This window comes from Stegostoma tigrinum, chromosome 8, assembly GCF_030684315.1.
Source record: "Stegostoma tigrinum isolate sSteTig4 chromosome 8, sSteTig4.hap1, whole genome shotgun sequence".
Lineage (NCBI taxonomy): Eukaryota > Metazoa > Chordata > Chondrichthyes > Orectolobiformes > Stegostomatidae > Stegostoma > Stegostoma tigrinum.
This window is the reverse complement of record NC_081361.1, coordinates 86,638,352-86,662,214: the sequence shown is the minus strand read 5'-3', so window position 1 is coordinate 86,662,214 and position 23,863 is coordinate 86,638,352. Positions and strand designations below refer to the sequence as shown.

The following is a 23,863-nucleotide window of genomic DNA, read 5'->3' as shown; positions in this document are numbered from 1 at the left end:
GTTAGCATTGCAGCCTCAGAGCTCCAGGGACCCAGGTTCGATTCCAGCCTCGGGCGACTGTCTGTGTGGAGCTTGCACCTTCTCCCCGTGTCTGCGTGGGTTTCCCCCAGGTGCTCCGGTTTCCTCCCACAGTCCAACGATGTGCAGGCTGGGTGGATTGGCCGTGCTAAATTGCCCGTAGTGTTCAGGGGTGTGTGGGTTGTAGGGGATGGGTTTGGGTGGGATGCTTCAAGGGGCAGTATGGACTTGTTGGGCTGAAGGGCCTGTTTCCACACTGTAGGGAATCTAATCTAATCTTTATTTCAAGAGGCTTAGAGTCTAAGAACATAGAAAAGTACAGCACAGTACAGGCCCTTCGGCCCACGATGTTGTGCCGTGGAATAATCCTAATCCAAAAATAAAATAACCTAACCTACATTCCCCTCCATTTCCCTGCCGTCCATGTGCATGCCCAGCAGTCGCTTAAATGTCACTAATGACTCTGCTTCCACGACTACCACTGGCAAAGTATTCCATGAACTCTCAACTCTCTGGGTGAAGAACCTCCCTCTGGTGTCTCCTCTATACCTTCCTCCTAACACCTTAAAACTATGACCCCTCGTGGCAGTCAGTCTGCCCTGGGGAAAAGTCTCTGGCTATCGACTCTATCCATATCCTCTCCTTACCTTGTACACCTTGCAGGGAAGTTTTACAGTAACTGTCAATGTGCTAGTGTGACTACATCTGGGGTACTGCGAGCTGTTCTGGTTCCCTTTATTGAAGGAAAGAATTAATTCCATTGGAGGCAGTTCAGAGAAGGTTCACTTGGATGATCCCTGGCAGGGAGGGATTGTCTTTTGATTAAAGGCTAAAACTGTTGGGATTCTACTCACCAGGCATTTAAAAAAATTGAGAGGTGATCTCGCTGAAGCATATAGAATTTTTAAGGGATTTGACAGGGAAAATACTGAGTGGATGTTTCCCCAGTTGAGGACAGGAGCACATAGTTAGAATAAAGGGCCGCTAGTTTAAGACTTGGGTTAGAAAGAATTTTTCCTCTGAATTGACTCGAACATTTTGTCACAGAGTTATGGGGGTAGAGTCCGTGTGTGTGTGTATATATAAGGCTGAAATACATTCTTCATCAGTCAGGGAGTCAAGGGTTATAAGGAATGGGTGGGAAGGTGGACATGAGGCATGTCAGATCAGGGTGGCAGGTCAATTCTGGATGGAACTGGAGCCTGAGGATTACATGGAGGTAGCGTGCATTTGGCTGATATTCCCTTGAGTAGTGAAATTTGGGGTTAATTTCATAAAGATGTTCTAAAAGGCTAAAAAAGAATTCAGTATGATTGACTTAGAGAAAGTACTTCCTGTGAGGGAAATGGAAAGCAAGGGGATGTTGAAATTTGATCTAACTTGTCCAGGAGGGAAATGGAAAAGCTGCTGTTATAAGGGAAAGCAGGAATCTGGGATTTTCTTTCCCTCCAATGCCAGGAAAATTGGGATGTTGCAATACGGATTTTTAGTTTTGGCTTGGCGATAGATCTCCAAGGTGTGGCAGGTAATTAAGATTCAGATCTGTTTGAACGGTGAAACAGAATTGAGGCTGAACCGTCTACTTCCTCTTGGTAACATTTGGACAAAATTGTGATTGGTGTTTACTTCCATGTTCAGTTTTAGCTGTTACATGTGCCATTTTGTTTAAATATTCTGAAAGATTAATTGGTCAAATTGTTGTTGGTAAAGTGAAATGAAGGTAAATTGAGGCAATTTGAAGACCAAACAGTTCTTGGAATCAATTTTATTTGAAATGAAACCTTTCATGAAAGCAGAGAAGATATCACTGATTATCTTTTTAAAAACAATAGTTTTTTTTGTCAACAGATATATATCTAGCTCATCCAATCTCTAAACTGTATCCATTCAATGTGTTTTAAATGGTGGTCCGCTTGCATGTTACAGTACTGTTGATTTGGTTTCAGATATATAGCAGTTGACACCTTTAGTATTTTTTGGTAATAGCTTCACAGTGCAGGCAAGAAGCTTTGCTTGTTTTCCAGCAACTGCAAGAAGTCTGTTTGTTGAAACCCACACCTTGGATGTTTAATAACCAGTACTTTATTGCCACCCTGCAGTCATGTTTGTTACACACCTGAGGTTGCAAGGGCTTGATTGTATAATGAGGCAAGTGGTGACCTTTAATTCTTCAGAGATTTCAATAATGCTGACTTCCTTGTTGCTGATTCATAGCTTCTTTTATTTCTAGAATTATTTTTGGAATTTTATTTGTACTTTTAAAACAGACTCTGTTTCTTTGCAATTGTTACAATTGTGATTTCTTTTTTTTTAACAACACCAGAGGATTTGAGTGAATAGTGACTACTGTTTGCACAGAATGAGTCTGTTTTGATATTGTCGAGCAGAGAGCAGACAGCATCTTTTTGAGACCAGAGATGACATATTTGCCAAAAAAATCAAATTCGAGCTCAAACTTGATTTGCAATGGAAATTGTAGCCTTAAGATGTTTGTCTGTTTTGTTTAGATTTTGTTGAAATGTGTTCTATTACCAGTGCACTCATGGCGGGGGAGAGAGAGATATCTAATTTTAAATGCATTCTGTAAATGTAACCTGCCTTTTTTCCCTTATTGATTTTCTTTCAATTAATTTATAGCCTGTTATTGGAATGCAGCAATCTATTCTGGAGTGCCTGCAGATATCTCATTCCGTTGGAATTGATGGTCTTTACAGTTCCTGTATGAGGTAAAATGATTAATTTGATGTAAATTTGCAGGTGCACTATACAACTTGCTTTTGGAAACAAAAATTGCTCTAAAATTGAATGTTTTTGCAGATGGATTACCAAATATTTTGTGAAATGCTGGTCTGGAAAGAATTTTGCCAATCTTCCAGCAGAACTGCAGCAAGCCTGTTTGATGTCTTTAGTCCAGTCTTTAGTAAGTATTATCCATTAGCAGCATGTCTCTCATTATCTGGTTACAATAATATCTTTGTAAATTTAAAGGCTGCATAGAGGCTGCACTGTTCCCAGCCAGAATAGAGATTATTGTCAGTCATATCCAGAGACTATTGTTAAATGACTGGGTTGATTTTATGCACATGATTTCTATCATGCCCTACGTTTTGCTGGAGGCTTTATTGAGAGACTTTTTCGTAGTTTGGATTACACGTACCTTTCTCTGCATTTATGGAAATTTCCTATGTAGTCTTTGTTGTTTAACAACATTTGACTCTTCTGAAATGAGTCCTACCTCATCTCACAACAATACTATTGCTCATTTCAGATTTCAAATGTTTACTGAGAATAGCAGTGTAGTGGGTAAATGACTAACAGTGAACTTGTACTTGATTTTTTCTTCTAAAGTATGAGAAGTAGGGGAAATGATGGCCTGGTATTATGGTTGGACTGTTAATCCAGAGACCCAGGTAATGTTCTGAGCATCCAGATTCAAATTTGGAATTAAGAGCCTCATGATGACCATTAAGCAATTGTCAGTTGTTACGGGGGGGACAAAACCCATCTGGTTCACCTAATGTCCTCTGGAGAAGGAAACTGCCATCCTTACCCTTCGTCTGGCCTATATGTGACTCCAGACCCACAGCAATGTGGTTGACTCTTAACTGCTCTCTGGGCAATTAGGAATAGGCAATAAAAACTGGCTTTGCTAGTGATGTCCACATCCCATGAAAGAATTTTAAGAATTTAGATATAAAGTAAGATCAAAAATGTTGATGCATTGAGCAGCTTTGACTATAAGAGAAAGAGAGAGAGAGAGAGTTAACTTTCAGGTTGGTGACCTCTCATCCATATTGTTTCTTATTTTCTCTACACAGATTCTGCCTCCGGTTTTCAGAATTTTCTGGCTTTGAATTTAGAACTCAGTACCTGCAATATATCTTGTCTTCCCCTTTCCAAAAAAAAATTCTGGAAAAGCAACATTTGCGAGCTTAAACCATGAATTGAATGTTAAATGCAATTTCTTCTCAGCAAAACATTTTGTTATGTTGACGAAGTCTCCAAATTGATTTAGTTTCAAAGTTTATCATTTCTGTAATCTGAGTAGAAAAGACTCTTCCCCGTTCTCAGTTGAGAGAATTAGATCAGTCCGATGCTTGCTTTTGCTAGCTTGAGGCTGGAGTTTACCTACTCATCATTACAGGGGCATGAGACCCTTAATTATAGCTCTTTATCAGTCATTTGCCGCAGAGTTTAAACAGTGCTTATCCTTGCCTTCAGCAAAATTTACACCCTTGTAGCACGTAGATCCTCAATGATTAAACTTCTCTTAAAGATTCAGCATATGAGACACCCCATTATTAATGGATGTAAAGGGAATAAAGTACCAAAGAAACAAATTCAGTCCACATGATTGTGCAAGCGTAGAATGCATGGGTTCAATTTCTTCTAGAAATGTCTGTTCTGAGGGGGAAGACAATTAGCACACAATCTTGTACCAGCTTCATTTGTAGTGCCAATGACATTTTAGCTAAAGTTCAGGACGACTGCGAGACGTGCTTTGTTTGTGAAGTAGTGGGAAAGGTGTGTGGTTTGTGTGAATTCAGTTATTTTGTAATTTAAAGTACTACTGACTGAGCTCCGAATCAGATCTGATCAGTTTTCTGGGAAAAGCCAATGGGACATTTTCCTTTTCAAGTTGCGAAATTTACTGGAAATCAGAAACTTAGAGTGTGAAAAGTGATGGCAAACAATGAGTGAGAGTCCACAATAGCAATTGTCGTGGCTTTCCCAGGTTAGTAGTATCACTAATTCTTCTATCCCCGATATCCATCGATGGCAAGTTACTCAGTGTAGTGTTGTTACAAATTCTGGAAGCATTGAGAATTGATTCTGAGATAGCAGTGTGGAACTGGAAGAACACAGCAGGCCAGGCAGCATCAATGGAGCAGGAAATCTGGCGTTTCAGGTCGGGACCCTTCTTCAGAAATGGAGAAAGGTAGGGGGCTCTGAAATAACTAGATAGGAGGGGTGAGGATGGGGAAGGTAGATGGGGTGATGGTAGGCAGTGGTGCGGATTAGTCAGTGAGATGGGAGGAGCGGATAGGTGGGAGTGAAGGCGGACAAGCCAAGGAGGCAGGGATGAGAGGGAGGATTGGCCATGGGTCAATGCTGGGGTGGGGGAGGGCAGTGTGGAGATTTTGAAGCTAGTAAAGTCCACATTGAGATCATTGGGTCTCCCCATCCTGTGACCAACCCTTCCTCATCCCTGCCTCCTTGACCTGTCTGTCTTCTCTCCCACTTATCTGCTCCCACCTGCACTCACCTATCACCACCCAACCTACCTTCCCCAGCACCATCCCCCCTCTCTATTTATTTCAGAGCCCCCTACCCACCCCCCATTTCTGAAGAAGGGCCCTGACCCAAAACATCAGTTTTCCTGTTCCTGTAATGCTACCTGGCCTGCTGTGTTCCTCCAGCTCCACACTGTGTTATCTCAGACTTCAGCATCAGCAGTTCTTACTATATCAAGAATTGATTCTAGTGTGCTTATTTTGTAGTATTTGGCAATTATATTTTGGTTCTTTTTACTGTGATTTAAATCAGAGAATATTATGTAAAGCATGGCTACTCTGAATAACATTTCCTTCATCTATTTTCTTTTTGGTTTGTATGGAATTGAATGTCTGTGTTTTCCAAGCAATCAATTGATTTTTGCCTGTAGTTTTGAATTACTAACAGAAGGCCACATCAGGAAATGATATGGATGATGGTTTTAATAAATCTTGTGCAGAGCTGACTTCTGTTTGTGTCCTTTATGTTGAAGTTTGAAAATATGTTTGAGGACAACCTCTAGCAGTGTTTCAACCTGCCTGTGAAAAGCTTGTCTTTTCTATCCACTAGGTAGTGTGTCATTGAGTGGGCTTACTTTGTTAAGCTTTATTCTGGGTTATGTTTTTTTAATGTCATTCATGGTTGAAATATAATTTGCTATGCAGCTGGCATTGAAAAAGCATGTACTTGAACAAAAAGCTGCCAGACGCTGTAATATCCTGATTTTCATTTTGATATGCTCTTCTGATTATAAGACAAGGTTAACTCAGCCAGCCAGCACAACCTCATGGATTTCTTCTCATGTGCTAATAGCTCTGAGCATGCCCCACAGGGGGCCCTTTTTAATTGCTACTTGCATATCTTTCTCAGTTTGAGAAGCCCTATCACGTGAGCCCATTTTATTTATGGGTCCTACAGTATTGTGTTAAAATGAGGTTGGGGTGGGCAGTTTCCACATCAGGGAATGTGTGATGCGATATACTGTGTCCAGTTCGGTGCAGGTCAGATATAACTTGTGTTCAGGATAACAAAGTGTGGAGCTGGATGAACACAGCAGGCCAAGCAGCATCTCAGGAGCACAAAAGCTGACATTTCGGGCCTAGACCCTCCTTCAGAGAGTGGGATGGGGAGAGGGTTCTGAAATAAATAGGGAGAGAGGGGGAGGTGGACCGAAGATGGCTAGAGGAGAAGATAGGTGGACAAGAGAGTTGCAGTGGGAGAGAGATTCCCTGAGGTTGGTCCAGAGGGAGGAGGGTAACTTCTTCAGGTTAGGCATTCCTGGAAGAGGCTTCGCAGTGAAGTTAAAATTGTGATCAGAGATAATGGGAACTGCAGATGCTGGAAAATCGAAGGTAACAAAGTGTGAAGTTTAGTTTGACAACTTCCTACTATTGTGGAGGAGTTGCTAGGTCAGGCTGGTAATCATTGGACTTGAATTGGTTTGGTATGTGTTTGTGTCCCAGTCAAAGCTTCTGCATGAGGCTACAGAGAGAAGGGTGGAGAAAGAAATCATGATGGATTAGACTGGCAAGTCGGTCAATGGGTTTGTAAACCTGTTTAGAGCAGAGGAGACAGTGGATCCCAAGGGTTGCCCAGCTTAACCAAGATGGCTCCTAGAGATTTTAGTTGTGGGCATAAATGTGAAAGGTATTTGTATTGAGTAAGAGTTTGCACCCATGGTCCAGTCCCAATCCCAAAAAGTAATAAAGGTGTGGGAAGAAAGGAGGAACAGGGTTGGATGATCAGCCATATCATGGGTATGATTTAGTGGTCATCACAGACATGTTTACAGAATGGTCATGACTGGGAGTTAAATATCCAGAGGTATCAAACTGTTCGGAAGGAGTTCGCTAAGGTAGAATGGGAGCAAAACCTTTATGGTGGGTCAATTGACGAACGGTGGAGGACTTTCAAAACAATTTTTCACAGTGCTCAGCAGAAGTATATTCCAGTGATAAGGAAGAACTGTAGGAAAAGAGAGAGCCAGCCGTGGATATCTAAGGAAATAAAGAAAAGTGTCAGATTGAAAAAAAACACCTACAAAAAAGCAGAGTAGTGGGAAACTAGCAGACTGGGAAATCTTTAAAGGCCAACAGAAAGCCACAAAACAAGTTATAAAGAAAAGTAAGATAGAGAGTAAACTAGCTCAGAATATAAAAACAGACAGCAAAAATTTCTATAAATATGTAAATCATAAAAGAGTGGCGAAGGTAAACATTGGTCCTTTAGAAGATGAGAAGGCCAATTTAATAACTGGGAATGAGGAAATAGCTGAGACATGAAACAGTTATTTTGCATTGGTCTTCATTGTGGAAGACACCAATAACATGCCGAAAACTGATAACAAGAAGGTTATGACAGGTGAGGACCTAGAAACTATCATTATCACTAAGGAGGCAGTGCTGGGCAAGCTAATGGGGCTAAAGGTAGACAAGTCTCATTTCCCTGATGAAATGCATCCCAGGGTATTAAAAGAGATTACAGGGGGAAATAGCAAATGCACTAGTAATTATTTACCAAAATTCACTGGACTCTGGATTGGTTCCCGCCAATTGGAAAACGGCCAATGTGACACCACTATTTAAAAAAGGAAGTAGACAAAAAGCAAATAATTATAGGCCAGTTAGCTTAACTTCGATAGATTCAAGCATTTTCTCCACTATCATTAAGGAAGAAAAAGCAAGACATCTGGATATAAATTGTACCATTGGGAACACCCAGCATAGGTTCATGAAGGGTAGGTCATGTTTAACTAATTTGGTGGAATTCTTTGAGGACATTACTTGCATGGTGGGCAATGGCGAACCTGTGGATGTGGTGTATCTGGATTTCCAGAAGGCATTTGAAAAGGTGCCACAACAAAGGCTGCAACATAAGATAAAGTTGCACGGTTTTACAGGTAATGTATTGGTAACGGATAGACGATTGGTTGACCAGTAGAAAGCAAAGAGTAGGGGTAAATGGGTGTTTTTCTGGTTGGCAGTCAGTGGCCAGTGGTGTGCCTCAAGGATCAGTGTTGGGACCTAAATTGTTTACAATTTACATAGATGATTTGGAGTTGGGGGCTAAGTGTGGTGCATCAAAATTTTCAGATGACAAAGCTGAGTGGTACAGCAAAGTGTGCAGAAGCCACTGAAAGTCTGCAGAGGGATATAGATAGTCTAAGTGAGTGGGCAAAGATCTGGCAGATGGAGTACAATGTTGACAAGTGTGAGGTAATTCATTTTGGTAGGAATAACAGCAAAAGGGACTATGTTTTAAATGGTTAAAAAACTTGCAGCATGCAGCTGTGCAGAGAGACTTGAGTGTCCTTGTGCATGAATCGCTGAAGGTGGGATGGCAGGTGCAGCAGGTAGTTAAAAAGGCAAATGGAATGTTGCCTGCCATTGTTAGAGGGATGGAGTTTAAAAACAGGGAGGTTATGCTGCAGCTGAATAGGGTCCTAGTGAGGCCACACCCAGAGTACTGTGTGCAGTTTTGGTCCCCTTACTTGAGAAGGGATATGCTAGAACTCAAGGGGGTGCAGAGGAGATTCACTTGGTTGATTATGAGGGGAGACTGAGTAGACTAGGAATACACTCATCGGAATTGAGAAGAATGAAGGGAGATCTTATAGAAACATATTATGAAGGGAGTAGATAAAGTGGAGGCAGGGAGATTGTTTCTGCTAGCAGGTGAAACTAGATCTAGAGGGCATCACTTCAAAATAAAGGAAAGCAGATGGAGAACTGAGGTCAGGAGGAACTTCTTCACCCAAAGGGTTGTGAATCTGGAATTTCCTGCCCAGTGAAGCAGTTGAAGCTACCTCACTTTTTAAGGCAAGGCTAGATAAATTTTTACACTGTAAAGGAATTAAGAGTTATGGCGAGTGGGCAGATAATTGTAGCTGAGCCTCAAAGATCAGCTATGATCTTGTTGAATGGTGGGGCAGGCTCGAGGGGCAAGATGGCCTACTTCTGCTCCTAGTTCTTATCATATTGAATGGTGGAACAGGCTCTAAGGGCTGAATGGCCTATTCCTGCTCCTATTTTATGTTTCTGATGATTTTTGCTGTGTGTAGAATTGCAGGAATAGATACTGGGACCAGGTCTATTAATAAATTTGTGAATTTTTTGTTTAGAAATTTTGGAAAAGATTATGGATGGAATGTGAGGCTGTATTGATTGATTTTATTTTCCTAGTTATTGACCAGTGAAATTTAATTGGGCTAAGAGGATTTTGTGTAGTGAATCTCAACAAAAGATAAACCCTAAAATGTTTGAAGCAGAGGCAATAGTCTAATGACTGAGATAATCATACTTTGCTGTCTCTATCTGGGTGATGACTGACTTTGGCACTCGAATTCTATTGTGGCAAAAAGTAGCAGCAACTGTTCAGATGTTCAGATTGTCAGATTGGTTAGTCTTCACGTCTAATCTATTACAGGTTACTTTCAGATTAGAGGTAAATAGGGGAAATATTTACAGGCTACAAACTAAAAGAAGAGTGTAAAATTTAGAATTAATCAAATTAAGAACTAAGTAATTAAATTAGAGATGCAATGTGCTGTAACTGCATGATGTAGGAGTGGCGGATCCCATAGCGACCACATCTGTACTAATATTGGTTACTTATGTCATCTGGGCTGCAGAGGAACTTGGAATGAGAGGGGAAAGTTCCAGTTGTTGTGGTCCACGGAGGTACCAGTGATGTGATATAGATAGAAAAAGGGAAGAGGTTGAGCATCTAGGAGCTAAATTACAAAACAGAGCCAAGGAGGTAGTAGTCCCTGGACTGCTGCCTGAGCCACAAGCAAATTGGCGCAGGTCAACAAGATTAGAGGTAAACATGTGGCTCAAAGATTGTGGGAGAAACTGCTTCAAATTCATGGAACGCTGGCACCGGTACTGTGGAAGTACAGAGCTGTTCCAATGGGATGGGCTCTACCACATCATGCTGGGACTAGAATCCTGACACATTGCATAACTATGGCTGTGAATAGGACTTTAAGCTAAAAAGTTGGGGATGGGTTCAGTTGCATGGAAAGTTATCAAAAAAGTTAAAGGGATGGGAGGGAAGTCTTGGCAGAGGTTATTAAAGTTTCAAGAGCAAAAGTAGGACAGAGTAAGGAAAAGATCTCTGAAGGGTCTAGGCCCGAAACGTCAGCTTTTGTGCTCCTGAGATGCTGCTGGGCCTGCTGTGTTCATCCAGCCTCACATTTTATTGTCTCAAAGTATGGAAAGGGTCTGGCTTGCAGATGACAGCTGAGAAGGGGGGCAGTCAAAGCAGGATTGAGGGTGTTGTACTTGAATGCATGCAGTATAGGCAACAAGGTAAATGATCTTGTGCAGATTAAAATTGGCAAGTGAATGTTGTGGGCATCTCACTAGGGGATCGGATGAGAACTAAATATCCAAGGATACATGTACTATCAAAAGGACGCGCAGAGGGGGCAGGGTTGTCTTCTTTATAAAAAATGAAATTTAAATTGATAGCAAAAAGTGGTATAGAGTTGGAAAGCATAGAATCTGTGCGGGTAGAGTTGAGGAACTGCAAAGGAAAACAGACCAGGTGCTGTGTAAATGACTTTCCCTCCATCATATAATGAGAAGTGGGATGCTCGCCAATGATTGCCCAATGTTCAGCATCATTTGCAACTCCTCCGATCTTAAGGCAGTCCACATTCAAACGCAACAAGATTTAGATAATATCCAGGCTTGGGCTGTCAAAATAACATTCGCACCACACAAATTCCCGGCATGACCAACTACAATAAGATACAATCTAACTACTGGCCCCTTATGTTCAATAGTATTATCACCACTGAATTTCCCCACTATCAACATCCTGGAGATTACCTTTGACTAGAAGCTGAACTGGACTTGCCACTTGAACACGGTAGCTACAAGATCGTGGCTAAAGCAATGGTCCTAATACAAAACTCTGGGCTTTTTCTGTGTACTTCATTTTTCTATTGTATCATTACTGTTTGCCTTCTACCTCGTACTTGATTTTTGTGCCCAACTTAATAACCTACTTGGATTTCGGAAAATAAAGGTATTTTGTCAAATGACTTCGAAAAGGCAAATATGCATCTTCTGGAGTATCTTTATTAACCCTTCCTTTAGCTTCACGAAATAAAACTGAGCTGATAAGATACCATTTGATTTTAACCTATTTCTGCTTGTATTTCTTAGTTAACTCATGCCTTTTGAGTAGTAATTAATTTTGTCCTTGACAAGGCACTTTAGTAGATTTCCCACCACTGATGTTTGACATGCCTAGAGTTGCAAGATTTAGCTCCCACTGGTTCAAAAAGATGTTACATTTGCAAACTTCCAGTGTCACGCCACACTTTTGTATGTACAGGATTGAAAGATTATGGTTGGTGATAAAAGCGTGGAGCTGGATGAGCACAGCAGGCCAAGCAGCATCTTAGGAGCACAAAAGCTGACATTTCGGGCCTAGACCCTTCTTCAGAAAACGGGTCTAGGCCCAAAATGTCAGCTTTTGTGCTCCTAAGATGCTGCTTGGCCTGCTGTGTTCGTCCAGCTCCACACTTTGTTACCTCAGATTCTCCAGCATCTGCAGTTCCCATTATCTCAGATTTTGCTTGGTGTTTTGTTTTCCTTATGTAAGCCAGAATACATCCCATCAGGACGTTATTACATTTTGAGTAATGCCGATTTAACTTCTGTCTGTGGTATTTTTATTCTATCCAATAAGTTAACCACCAGTAACCTAAATTGAAAATTGTCATTTACAATTACTTTGAGGGGTGCAGAGTATTCACTCTGTACTTCAGTCATGTCCGCCACCTCTACAGTATATTTTCCTTTTTTATTGTTTCTGATCAACCTCCCATTCCTTTCAAAGAAATACTACTTCGTTTGTATATTTGTCCTGGATTCTGGGTTTGTTTTTATACTTTGCACATACATTTCTCATACACTGTCTGCCATAAGACATAGGAGTGGAAGTAAGGCCATTCGGCCCACCAGGTCCACTCTGCCATTTAAGTCATGGCTGATGAGCATTTCAACCCCACTTCCCTGCACTCTCCCCGTAGCCCTTGATTCCTTGGTCATGAATTTGTTGATCTCTGCCTTGAAGGCACGTAACGTCCCAGCCTCCACTGCACTCCGTGGCAATGAATTCCACAAGCCCACCACTCTCTGGCTGAAGAAATGACGTCTCATTTCCGTTTTAAATTTACCCCCTCTAATTTTAAGGCTGTGCCCACGGGTCCTAGACTCCCCGCCTAACGGAAACAACTTCCCAGCGTCCGCCCCTTGGTCCTTTTTTAGATTCTTGCTGCATGTCTGTATCTGCGTGGTTTTTGATTCAGCCCCTTTTTCTCTTTTTGTAACTATTCCCTGTATTTAGGGAGCTGTAGCTTTGGGTGACCTATTTCCCTTCTTTCTCTCCTGCTCCTCCACCTACCACCACCACCACCCACACCCCCACTTTATGGGAATGTGCTTGGTTTGACCCTGCTTTCAATCCCATCGTAAAGGCTTGGCATTGCTTGCTCATAACTATTTTAAATATAATTATATTTATAATCCATAATCCAGATATTCTCCCACTGCAACATGAGTTATCTTGCTTTATTCCCCAGAGCTAGATCTGTTACTGCTTTTTTCCTCCTTGGGCTAAATTATGTGATTTAAGGAAATGTTAGGAATTCTTGCCCATTTTAAAAAAAAATTATTTAGTCCTTTTTTAGGGTTATTAAAGTTCTGTTATTTGCCAACACATTTCCTCTTCTATCTTCTTCTATTTGGAGATTGAAAGTAAGGATCCAGCAATGAACAGCTCTTTTTCTGTTCCATATCTCTAACTGAATAGACTTGATCTTTTAACCTCTCTAATATGTCCGTGTAGCTCTGCAATCTGTGGTCCCTACTGTCATCATCCATCCTTATTAGGTAAGCAGTGCCTAAATGAGAAAATATAATGTTCAGTTGCAAGATCGCTTATGCCAGTATCAATTCATGCTGGGAGTTTGATTATATTATTAAAGGTATTAAATGTGAATGCCCATGGATCTATAAAATACAAATTAAATAAAGGTTAAGTATGTAGTTCATTTTTAAAATAGTGTTGACTACATTGGCCAGCAGTATGCACGGATGACTGATTATGCATTTGACCTTCAGAATGTAGAAAACGTGGTTTCTGTGCTGATGGACAGTGATCGTCTACTGTGGAATCTTCCTGAGGTGAAATGGGCAGAGCAAGCCATTGCCTTGACAAAAGAACTGCAAGATGAATGCATCAAGTTTATTGTGCCACACTTCCTTGAGACTGTACAAAGTAAAAGTCTCCTCCATCTATTAAAAGTAAGATTCACTTTTCACATCTGTCATGTATCACCAGTACTTTGTGAAGGATCTGATCATTGGTAAGAGTCAGATTTGAAATGAAGTTGCTTCTGTTTTGTTCACTGTTGTTTGCTGAGGTTAAGAAGGAGATTATAATCAGAAAGAAAATTAAAATTTGCATAAATATAATGACTTGTGACATGGGGGAAGGCAGCAACGTACTGGTAAGGTCACTGGACTAGTAAACACAGGCCAGGCTATTTCCATTAGTAAATCTGGAATATAATACTCATCCATGATGGTTACAATGAAAATACTGCATGCAATATTCCAGGTGTAACCTCGCCAATGCCCTGTACAACTGTGGCAAGACATCCTTGTTCCTGTACTCAACTCCAGCACTGCTAACTGCTTTGTGGGAGAGAATTGCATACAGACTTATTACATGTTTTTGTAACCAAATAGTGCTTGAACCAAATGTACTCCTGTGATCACTATTTTGAAGGGATGCAAGAATTGGGGAAATGTACATTATTTAGCAGAGGGTATGATGGTGCAATCTGTTCCCAAAATCTTGTTGCCCAAGTCCATTAGCCATCATCTCCAACCCTCTGATTCCTGAGCTTGAACCGGATTGTTCATCAAGTCTGCCAATTTTGCAAATGGAGATGAGATTCTCACCCCATATCTCATCACCAATATTTTAATTTGCACCAAGTCCCATTAGCCCTTATCCTTAATGACTTGTGTTGGCTGCTGGTCAAGCATCTTTTTTTCAAAAAGAAAATTTCTTGACCTAGTCTGGCATTTCCCATCCTAGCTTACGCCCTGAGAAAAGCTGCCGTCATCCAATTCTGGTCTCTTGCTCATCTTCTGTTTAAATTTGTTCAAGCGTTAGTGATTCTGCCTTTAACTTACAAAGAGTTGGACACTGATTTCCAGAGCAAACTTCTCCACCTCTTTAGCTCTCTTCTTCCTTCTTTAAAACTGTATTTTAAAATCTATAATGGTCAAGCTATTGATTTTCATATTTCTTTGTGCCAGAATATGTGGCTGGTGTCCGGTTTTGTTGAGTATGTTCCTGTGAAGCACTGGAGTGTTTTACTGTGTTAAGTGATGGAGCAAATGGCCTATTTCTGTTCCTGCTTTCTGTGTTTTATGTTTCTCTGTTAGAAGCTATAAGCAACTGTCTGTAATGATATCTTTGCAAAGTGGTCAGACTGTTGCCTCCTCTGCGGTGTGCTCAGAGATCTGAGCTGGACAAGGCTTATGCTGTAGTTCCTCTGAAGGAAGCAATTTGATTAGCACAGTGATTCAATTTACTGCCGGCAGTCTGAGGCAGGCTTTGGAGTGCTATCTATTCTTTGCATTGGCCCTGTTCTGATTTTATTATTGATGGGTGTTATATTGAACACAATAGTGATACATACAGTGTTAAATACAGGAAAATGCATTGATTTTTGATTTACAGCTCAGATTCTGCTTTCAAATATCTGACACCAGACATGTTACATTGCTGACAGCCAGATCTGATCTCTCCCACTGGCATAGTGTGAAATGTTTGCATGTGCATGTTTTGGCAGCTAACAGATGGATACAGGACTCATGCAGACAAACTGCTCAACTTACTGCAGCAACTGTCTTACCTTGTATTCACATTGATATGAATAGAATGAAAATACAAGTATGCTCACACTCCAGTATATTCTGTTAAATGGGAAAGAATGAGAAATGCAGAGAGAACACCTTTATATTTTAAAGACTGAAAAGGAAAACTAACAAGATGTTCTTAATCATTGTAACAAAACAATTAATGGTGCAGAATACATGAAGTTCTTTTTTTCTGTTCATTTGTGGGGTGCGGGCATCGCTGGCTGGCCAGCATTTCTTACCCATCTCTATAGTTGCTCTTGAGAAGATGATGAGCTGTCTTCTTGAACTGCTGCAGTCTACCTGCTTTGGGCTGACCCACAATGCCACTAGGGAGGGAATTCCAGGATTTTGATCCAGCAACAGTGAAGGAACAGCGATTATTTTCCAAGTCAGGATGGTGAGTGGCTTGGAGGGGAACTTGAAGGTACTGGTGTTCTCTCATATGTCTGCTGCCTTTGTAGCATAACGTGGAACTATGTGCTTTTGCTGCCAAGATCCGTCCTGAAAGGAGTTGTCAATCTTTGCCTTGGCATCTTGGAGAAACACCATGTTCTAGGGAAATGCTTGGAAGTGCACAAGTGTCTAGCTATTCCCTCAGGTGCTGTTGCTCTGTGAGAGGGTGTTGATAGCAGATTTGGGAGCAGGTCATTTCTTTACCTATTGGTCAGACAAGGTGCAGGAAGGAAGGAAAAGGAAGAAAAATAATGGAAGCATTTTCTGACTCTTCTGCAAGCATTCCAGGTTTTTCTTCCACCAGAGGTACAAGCGACGGTTGCTAAAAATAAATCCTACTTAAAGTTTCACATGTCAAGGCTCAAAAGCTTGTGTGTTTGTACTGCAACTGCCTTTGATTTATTATTGACCTCTAATTCCATTACTGTGGGAGTGCTTTTAATAATTAGAGCTAAATTTAATGCAGTCCTTTCTGCTTGCATATGTATATATAATGCAAGAGGTCTGGACCTACTTTAACCTCATGTGGAAAAGCTTGGTCTGGATGATGAATATTTGTACTAAATGATAACAATATGAAGTTGCTGATCTATTTTAAGATACATCTGTTGCTTTGGCACAATCCATTATATCTGTCACACACACCAGGCTACAAAAGCAGCTGTGTTGGAAAACAGGTTACCTTAGTTTCAAGAACCCTTTGGGGCTAAATGCAGTGGAAATGGAATAAAGGAGAGCATGCCTGGTAAATGTGCTCACTAATCTTCAAGTGATAAATAGGCTGCATATTTGGAGTATAAAAGTTAATTTCTTATGCTATTTGATGCATTTTGTAAATAAATTAAACATTTTTCTAGTGATTATGGGAAGAAATTACGTGACCTTAGTTTGTTTTGAAAATGCCAGCTATTAAATGATTCTATATTCCAGGCACAGAGAATGAGCAGAAGACCATATCTGGTGGAAAGGATTTTTGCAGCTATTGAACAAAACATTACAGTGACAGACGGTTGCTTGCAATTTATAGCAGTGGACCTGCTGAGGAGCCAGGTGGCTTACAAAGAGGTGGTAAGTATTTAATCGTATAAACATCTACCCTTGAGTCTGTAGAAGAGGGTTTTGAATTGTTTATCTTCAAGTATGGCAAGCATCAGCCATAAACACACACTTACCAAAACTTATTTGCTTATACTAGTCAATTTGTATGTTTGCATCTGCGTGACATACACACGCGCGCGCACCCACTTATCATCTTTCCAGTTTAGTTTCTTGCCCAATATCTCCCCAGAATTGCCGCAAGATTAATTAGCTAAAGCAGTGGCTCTCATGCAGGTACTTCTGTTAGTGACCTAAATCGAGCGCTGCATATGTTTCCAAAGGTGTTGAGCGTGTGTCACCGGGGAATAGCTGTGTGTTGATGGTTCGTTGACTTAAGAGACGCGGTCTGCATCACTGAAAGGGCCAGTGCCCCTCAATTGGTCAGACAAGCGTTTATTTAAAATATCCGAGCTCACCGGGCGGTAGCCCAGGCAGAGCAAGTGACAATCCCCGACTCGCTAGGGGCAGCAAGTGAGTGAGCAGGTTCCGAATGCAATATGGTTTGGTTACTATGGTGATGTGCTTTACTACCTCCTGATTCGTTCTTTTGCACAGGGTTTTGTGAGTGAGATTTTGACCCTCTTTGACAAGCTCTGGATGTTTCTGGTTCAGTCTTTTTATGCAGTCCGTCACACGGAAGGCTGGAAGCTGATGAAACCTCAAGACCAAGAGCAAATCCAGGCAGGTCCGTAATGCTGGCAAACGGAGGAGTTGTGTTGTTTGGGGGGGGGGGGGGGGGGTGGTGGCGCGCTTGGGAGAGAGACCGGGAGAAAGCGCAGCGCTCCGTTTGCAGCTTCGTGTTTGCGTTACAAAATCGGTTTTGGAATAGTCTGCTCGGTGCTTGTCTTTGTTCTTCATCCCCATGCAGCTGGAAGTGCGGGTCGTCTGTGCGCTGATTTTTCCAGCTACATTTTGCAATCTTCAAACCAGCAACGAGGTGCACAGCAGCACGGGCGATTCACCAGGAGCTGGCCAGTTTTCTTAAGATGAGGTTGACGTGTTCATTTTTAAACCTCAGTCATCTTTTTCACCTTTCAGAATTCTGCAAGAAATGTGGGAGGGGGATAGTAGGGTGCAGTCGTACTGAAGTGTAGTTGGAATAGTGTAATTTCTTGATTTGTACTTTTTTAAAAAAAATTATACTTTGTTAATTTTTTTTGTATTCCGTTTCACTTAGAGCGTTCGCAACTGATGTGCTACATTTTTAAAAATACCATTTTATTAGAAAGACTGGGAGAACCTTAGGCAGGCGATGCTTCGCGTCCATGACCTTGCCCCCTCAGATTAGGATTGTTGATTTATTTTGCAGACCGCTGTTGTGAAGTCAATAACAGTCTTCCTCAGAATCTGGATTGTTACTTAACAATTCTGAGACATCTTGCTCCGATTGAAGCCAGTTCATGTAGGATGAGGATTTTTGTTTTAAGTCGCTTGGTGAATGTTTTTCTTTGTTGCTAAATCTGTTTATGCAATCGTGAATTAAACTTCTATTTGTGGGCGTAAAACTAGGGAGCAAATGTAGCCCGAGGTTCTGAAACGAGATCCCATCTCTTAATTTAGATTGATAGACGTTAGGGTAAGTGCCCTTGAACTGGGAGACTTGCTGGGCCAATTTTAGAGGGCATTTAAGGGTCAACGTCATTGCTGTGGGTCTGGAGTCATATCTAGGCCAGGGATAAGGGCATTAATGAACCAGATTTGTGGTCACCATTACTGAGCTTATTTTTTAAAATAGAAAGTTCCACCACCTCATATGTCCTCAGAACATTGACTCAGGCTGTGGATAATTAAACCAGTGCTACCATCACTCACAGTTAAACATGCGACAAGATTTATGTAACATTGGCTTCAATTAATGCAATCCTTTGTCAAACTTAACTGTGTGTATTTGCAAGAATCATGTCTATACACTCTGTGACTACCACCTCAAATGGATATCATTCAGTTGTAACCCTAGTGGCATTATCACTGGGCACGCTAATCCAGAGACGCAGGTCATGTTCTGGTTTGAATCCTGCCACTGCAGATAGTTGAAGTTGAATTAAATGAAAATCCTAAGTTAATGATGACCATGAATCTATTGTTGATTATCAGAAAAACCCATCAGGTTCACCTGTGCCCTTTAGGGAAGGAAATGCTATTCTTACCTGGTTTGGCCTACATGTGACTCCAGACCCACAGCAATGTGGTTGACTCAGGTAAATTAGGGGTGTGCAACAAATACTGGTCTATAGAGTGATGCATTCATCCCCTGAATGAATTTGAAAAAACCCTTTCTGCAGTTTGGCTACAGTCCAGGTAAAGCCAAGTTTACACACATTCCCATCTGACTTTGTTTGTTTTACTTTTTTCAAAAAAAAGCCTTTTTCAGATGTCAGCTTGGAGCACATTCACCTTTTATTTTCTAATGCAACGGCATCTGCAGAGAGAAACAACATGAACGTTTTGTTAGAAATAGTGTTACTGGATTCAGTGTTAATTCTGTTTCTCTGTCCACAGATGCTGCCAGACACCTGAGTTTCTCTAACAATTTTGGTTTTTGTCAGTGATTTCGTTGCCTGTTTTAATGACTATGATTATTACAGACCAGGAATGGCTAATGTTGTCAACCACCTAGCTCTCGTGAATCAATCACAGTGCCCTCAAATATCTCTGCTCTTTAAATGTGGAGACCTTCTTGTGGCCAATGTGAAAGTGGAGCAAAAATTTAGAATGGTTATCTTTCAACTATTCCAGTAAGATGGTTGAAGAATAAGTAGCACTTTTGAACTTAATACTGATAGATATGTCTACAAATATAACATCTGCTTTGTGTTCAATCGGATGAGATAATGTGGTTTTTATTTAAGCATGACAGTGCTTTTTTTTGTATGCTTTCTGTAACACTGCGGTTCCTCCTGCAGATAACGATATCCAGTGACCTGTTTCCAGGCCTCTTCCATCGGTTCCTGCTGAGTGGTACACAAGAGTTGCCACTGTTGACCCTCTGTTTTTCCCCTCTATTTGCTACTTCACTATTGTTATAAGTAGCAATATGGTTAAATGGAAGAGGAAAGAGCTGAATAAATGAAAACTCTTGCACTCTGGCATGTTACACCACTACCCAAAAGCCAATCTATCAATTCTGATTTTAAAGTGCCAACCTATAATTCCTGGAAGGGGAGTGCATTATAAAATAATTAATGGGCCATTATTTAGAAGCAGCCCAAAGTATCACTGAAAGTCAAATTTGACACTAATTAATAATATGACAGTTATAATTGAGAATAATTTACCAGTGTAGAAAATGTGGAATTGGCCACTTTTTTTTGTCAGTTTTTATTCATTGAAGCGTTGACAAAAGTGCTGGCATTAATTGGAAGCAAATCATAGGGTAAGTGTTTTTTAAAATTTTGAAATAGGATTGCAGCTCGTTTAATAAATCCTCTGAATGTTTGTTTATTGTACGGCGCCTTGTTTTATAAGGAAACTGCATGTCACAATGTACTTGTCATGAAATAGAATGCATTAATAATTGAAGCAGGCTCCAAGTCTAGAACAACCGAGTTCAAATTACATCAGATACCATAAAAGCGTCAGTGGCTTTCACTTTTTGATCCCAAAAAGATGATACAGGTTTGAACACAATTCAAGTGTACTTTTTATTTTAGATTTATACTAACCAGTCCACACCAGTAGCCCCATCCCGGTAACCTTGCATTTCCCATTGCCAATCCGCCTAATCTACATATCTTTGAATTGCGGGAGGACACCAGAAGGAACCCATGCAGACACAGGGAGAATGTGCAAACTCCAGACAGACAGTCGCCCGAGGCTGGTACAGAGCCCCGGTCCCTGGTGCTGTGAGGCTGCAGTGCTAACCACTGAGCCACCGTGCTGCCCATTCAATCTTAACTCCAAGAAACACATTACTTCTGGAATGCAGTAACTGTTGTATTTGCTTGTTATTTCTCCCTACCAACATTGGCATCGATTATTTTTCCCCCCCACTGGGTTTTGTTTTTTCCTATTGTTCAGTCCTAGTATGAAAGATGCATAGTCCTATGTATGTTTTACAAAAATTGCAAGGTTACAGTAACCCATGAGTAATAGTTTTCTAATGTTTTCCCTGAGGAGATTTATGAAACACTGGAGAAGTAGAATTATTCTTAGCAGAGAAGTTGACAAGTAATTTTATGTTCAAGATAATTAAGGAGCTCATAAACTAAGTAATGAGAGACTGTTTTCATTGGTAGTACATGGGTTTCTGGGATAATTTGTAAAGAATGGAGTTCAGGAGGGAAGTGAGAATGTTTGTTTTTAATGTCGTGAGTTGTGATTCAGAACCTGTTCCTTGAAAGATAGAATCTAATATATAGGAATTTTAAGAGAATTGGGCATATCATTTAAAGAGAAAGAAAATAGAAAACCATTGAAAAATTACAGCACAGAATGAGGCCATTGAATTCATTATCCTGTGCTGATTGAATAAACAAGCCAAACATTCAAAAACCATTTTGCAGCATCTGGGTTATAACCTGGTAGTTTCCAGCACTTAAGGTGCATATCCAGACTCCATTTTTGTAAAATAAGTTGAGAGTATCTGCTTCAACCACTGACTAGGTAGCAAACTCCAAAGACCCACCACCTTTTTCACATTAAAACATCTTCCCTCTTGTCCTCTCTAGTCCTTCTTTCAGTTAGCTTCAATCTGTGTGTTCTGGTAACTACTGTCTGTGTTGGGAAACAGGTCATCCCTCATTATTTTGTACACTTCAGTTGTCATCACAGTTTCCTCTGCAAGGAAGACTATAGCCTATCCAATCTTTCCTGCTCTTGTAATTTTTGAGCCCCTGTTGACATTCTTGTAAATTTCTTCTGTACACACACTCCAAAGCAACTGTCATTCCTGTAACATATGACCTTAACTATGCACAGAACCCTAGCTGTGATCTGACTAATACCTTGTATAGTTCAAGAATTACATCCATGCTTTTGCATTCAATACCTCACCCAATGAAGGAAAGCATGTGCCTTTTTGCCAGCAAATCCATCTGTACCTCCACTGGTCAGGGAACTCGGGACCTTTCCACTTACTCTTCCTTTCAATACCTCTGGACTGAAGTATATTCCCTTCCTTTACCCAGAAGCTGTGGAGGAACAAAAGATTATGGTGACTTAAACACATTTTATTTAATCAATACAAATGACAATAAGTTGCTATTCTACTCGATATTCCTTTGTTTACCCTCCCCAAATGCATAATCTTGCAGTCTCTAAATTCCATAAAATTGCCATCTTCAAGTAACAGCCCATCCTATCTAATATTCATCCTATCTGATATTGATTGCAGTAATTTACCTACCACCAAAGTCAGACTAATCAGCCTATAATTAATTGACTTGCCTTTTGCACCCTTCTTGATTAATGGTAGAGAACTGTGAGGAGAGACAGAGGCATAGCTCTTTCCAAGTGCTGGCACAGAGATGACTGGCTGAATGGTACCTTTAGTGCAAGAAAGATTCTACCAACCACTGATCTTAATATTGAGGAAGGCCCTGACAGAATTGAAGTGACCAAACTCTGCCTGACATCTAAAGTTTGTTTAAGCATTGAATTTAGTCTGAATTTTAATCATCATAATTGAGAGAAAAGGAAAAAGAAAATGATATAATCATCCCCAACATTAGATGTCAAAAATTTTGCCTGATGTTTTCGTTGAGTGACATTGGAAATCGATTAGGGCAGATGAGGATCATGTAACAGTGTGCCTTGACACCTAAAGGTTTACTGATAAAGGTACCATCACTTTAATATTTCAAATTTAAGAGGAAGATTGGGCCAAGTAGTCTTGGGCCCCTGGTAATAAAAGACACATTAAGAATTGATCAGAAACGTGTTCATGTGAACGTTAATTGTCATATGTAATGGGCCTCTGTAATGAGTAATATGGACTACAACTCTAGAATCATTAAAGAGCTAGTTGATTGCTACTTTGACATCAAGGTCTTTCTGCCTGCCTGAACTAATGTGAATTAAATGCCTTCCTTCAAGTGATTATGATTTAAGCTACAGTTTTTAAATTATTAATTTACTAAAGGGGAGAATGCTAATGGAAGTAAAATGGCTACATTGTGCTGAAGTAAGTATTGAGTGGTCTCTAGAATTACCACAACATTTCCTGGTATATAGAAATAACTTCCTCCACAATCTAGATTCAGGTAATAGCAAACTAAGCAAAATACTAAGAATGCTGAAGTGAAACACAAAATGTAGTGTCTGAGAAGACTAGTCATATTGGACTCAATGCTAACTCTCTCTCCATCGATGCTGCCAAATCTCCTGAGTTTCTCCAGCGTTTTGTTATTACTGATAATTTAGCTAGCTGTTTGAGCTTGAGGAAAAGAAAAATTGCAAAGTACTGCATATTTAAGTGGAATACATACAGTCAAGGGGAGTGTTACAAGATCTAGGAGATCTGGGTTATTGTCAAATTAGTTGTGTCCAAAGTCTTAGACGTGATGGTGAATTTATGTAGTTTTTTTTTTGGTTGGTTTGCTTCTGGAGTTTTTTTTACTGCCACCTAACAGTGGCCCTTCAGTCAATGAGGCAATGCAGAGCAATGAGGTTTATCTCTAGAATTTGAGATTTGCAGAATTATGAAACAATCTTGAAAGTAAATGAGTAAACAGAAACCATACGTTCAAGAATATCTGAGTAGGAGGTGCTGCTACAGACGAGATTGAGTTTTTAGTATTGCTTTACACAAAGGACAGTCAACTTGTGAAATAGATTGTCCCAGAAATGTGTCCTGGCTCAAGGGGAAAATATGAGAGCTGGTATTAGGAGCAAACAATGTGGCGAAGTGGTTGCAGAGCCTTAATCCAAATAAGTCTTATGACTAGCAGTAGAATGACCTCAGGTGAATGAGAATCAGTAACTCTAGCCATAAAGTGATAAACCATCTGCATCCAGATGGGGACCCCTCTCGATGGTCTTTCTAAGAAAATCCAGTTACAGTTGAATTTTCAGAAATGGTTTGTCTCCAAATCTCTCATTTTCATCGTGGAGTGTTTCAGGTA

General features: G+C 40.5%; 1 protein-coding gene across 6 annotated transcripts in view; it reads left to right on the top strand.

The window, feature by feature from the left end:
* Nucleotides 1–23,863, top strand: part of btbd8 (BTB domain containing 8) — a 94,521-nt gene that overhangs the window by 47,113 nt on the left and 23,545 nt on the right. For all 6 annotated transcript variants that reach the window (XM_048539153.2, XM_048539156.2, XM_048539152.2 and 3 more), the window contains 5 exons: nucleotides 2,656–2,744; nucleotides 2,836–2,938; nucleotides 13,434–13,616; nucleotides 16,635–16,772; nucleotides 17,358–17,487. In XM_048539153.2, coding sequence (XP_048395110.2) covers nucleotides 2,656–2,744; nucleotides 2,836–2,938; nucleotides 13,434–13,616; nucleotides 16,635–16,772; nucleotides 17,358–17,487 — 643 coding nt within the window. The remainder of the gene's footprint in view (nucleotides 1–2,655; nucleotides 2,745–2,835; nucleotides 2,939–13,433; nucleotides 13,617–16,634; nucleotides 16,773–17,357; nucleotides 17,488–23,863) is intronic.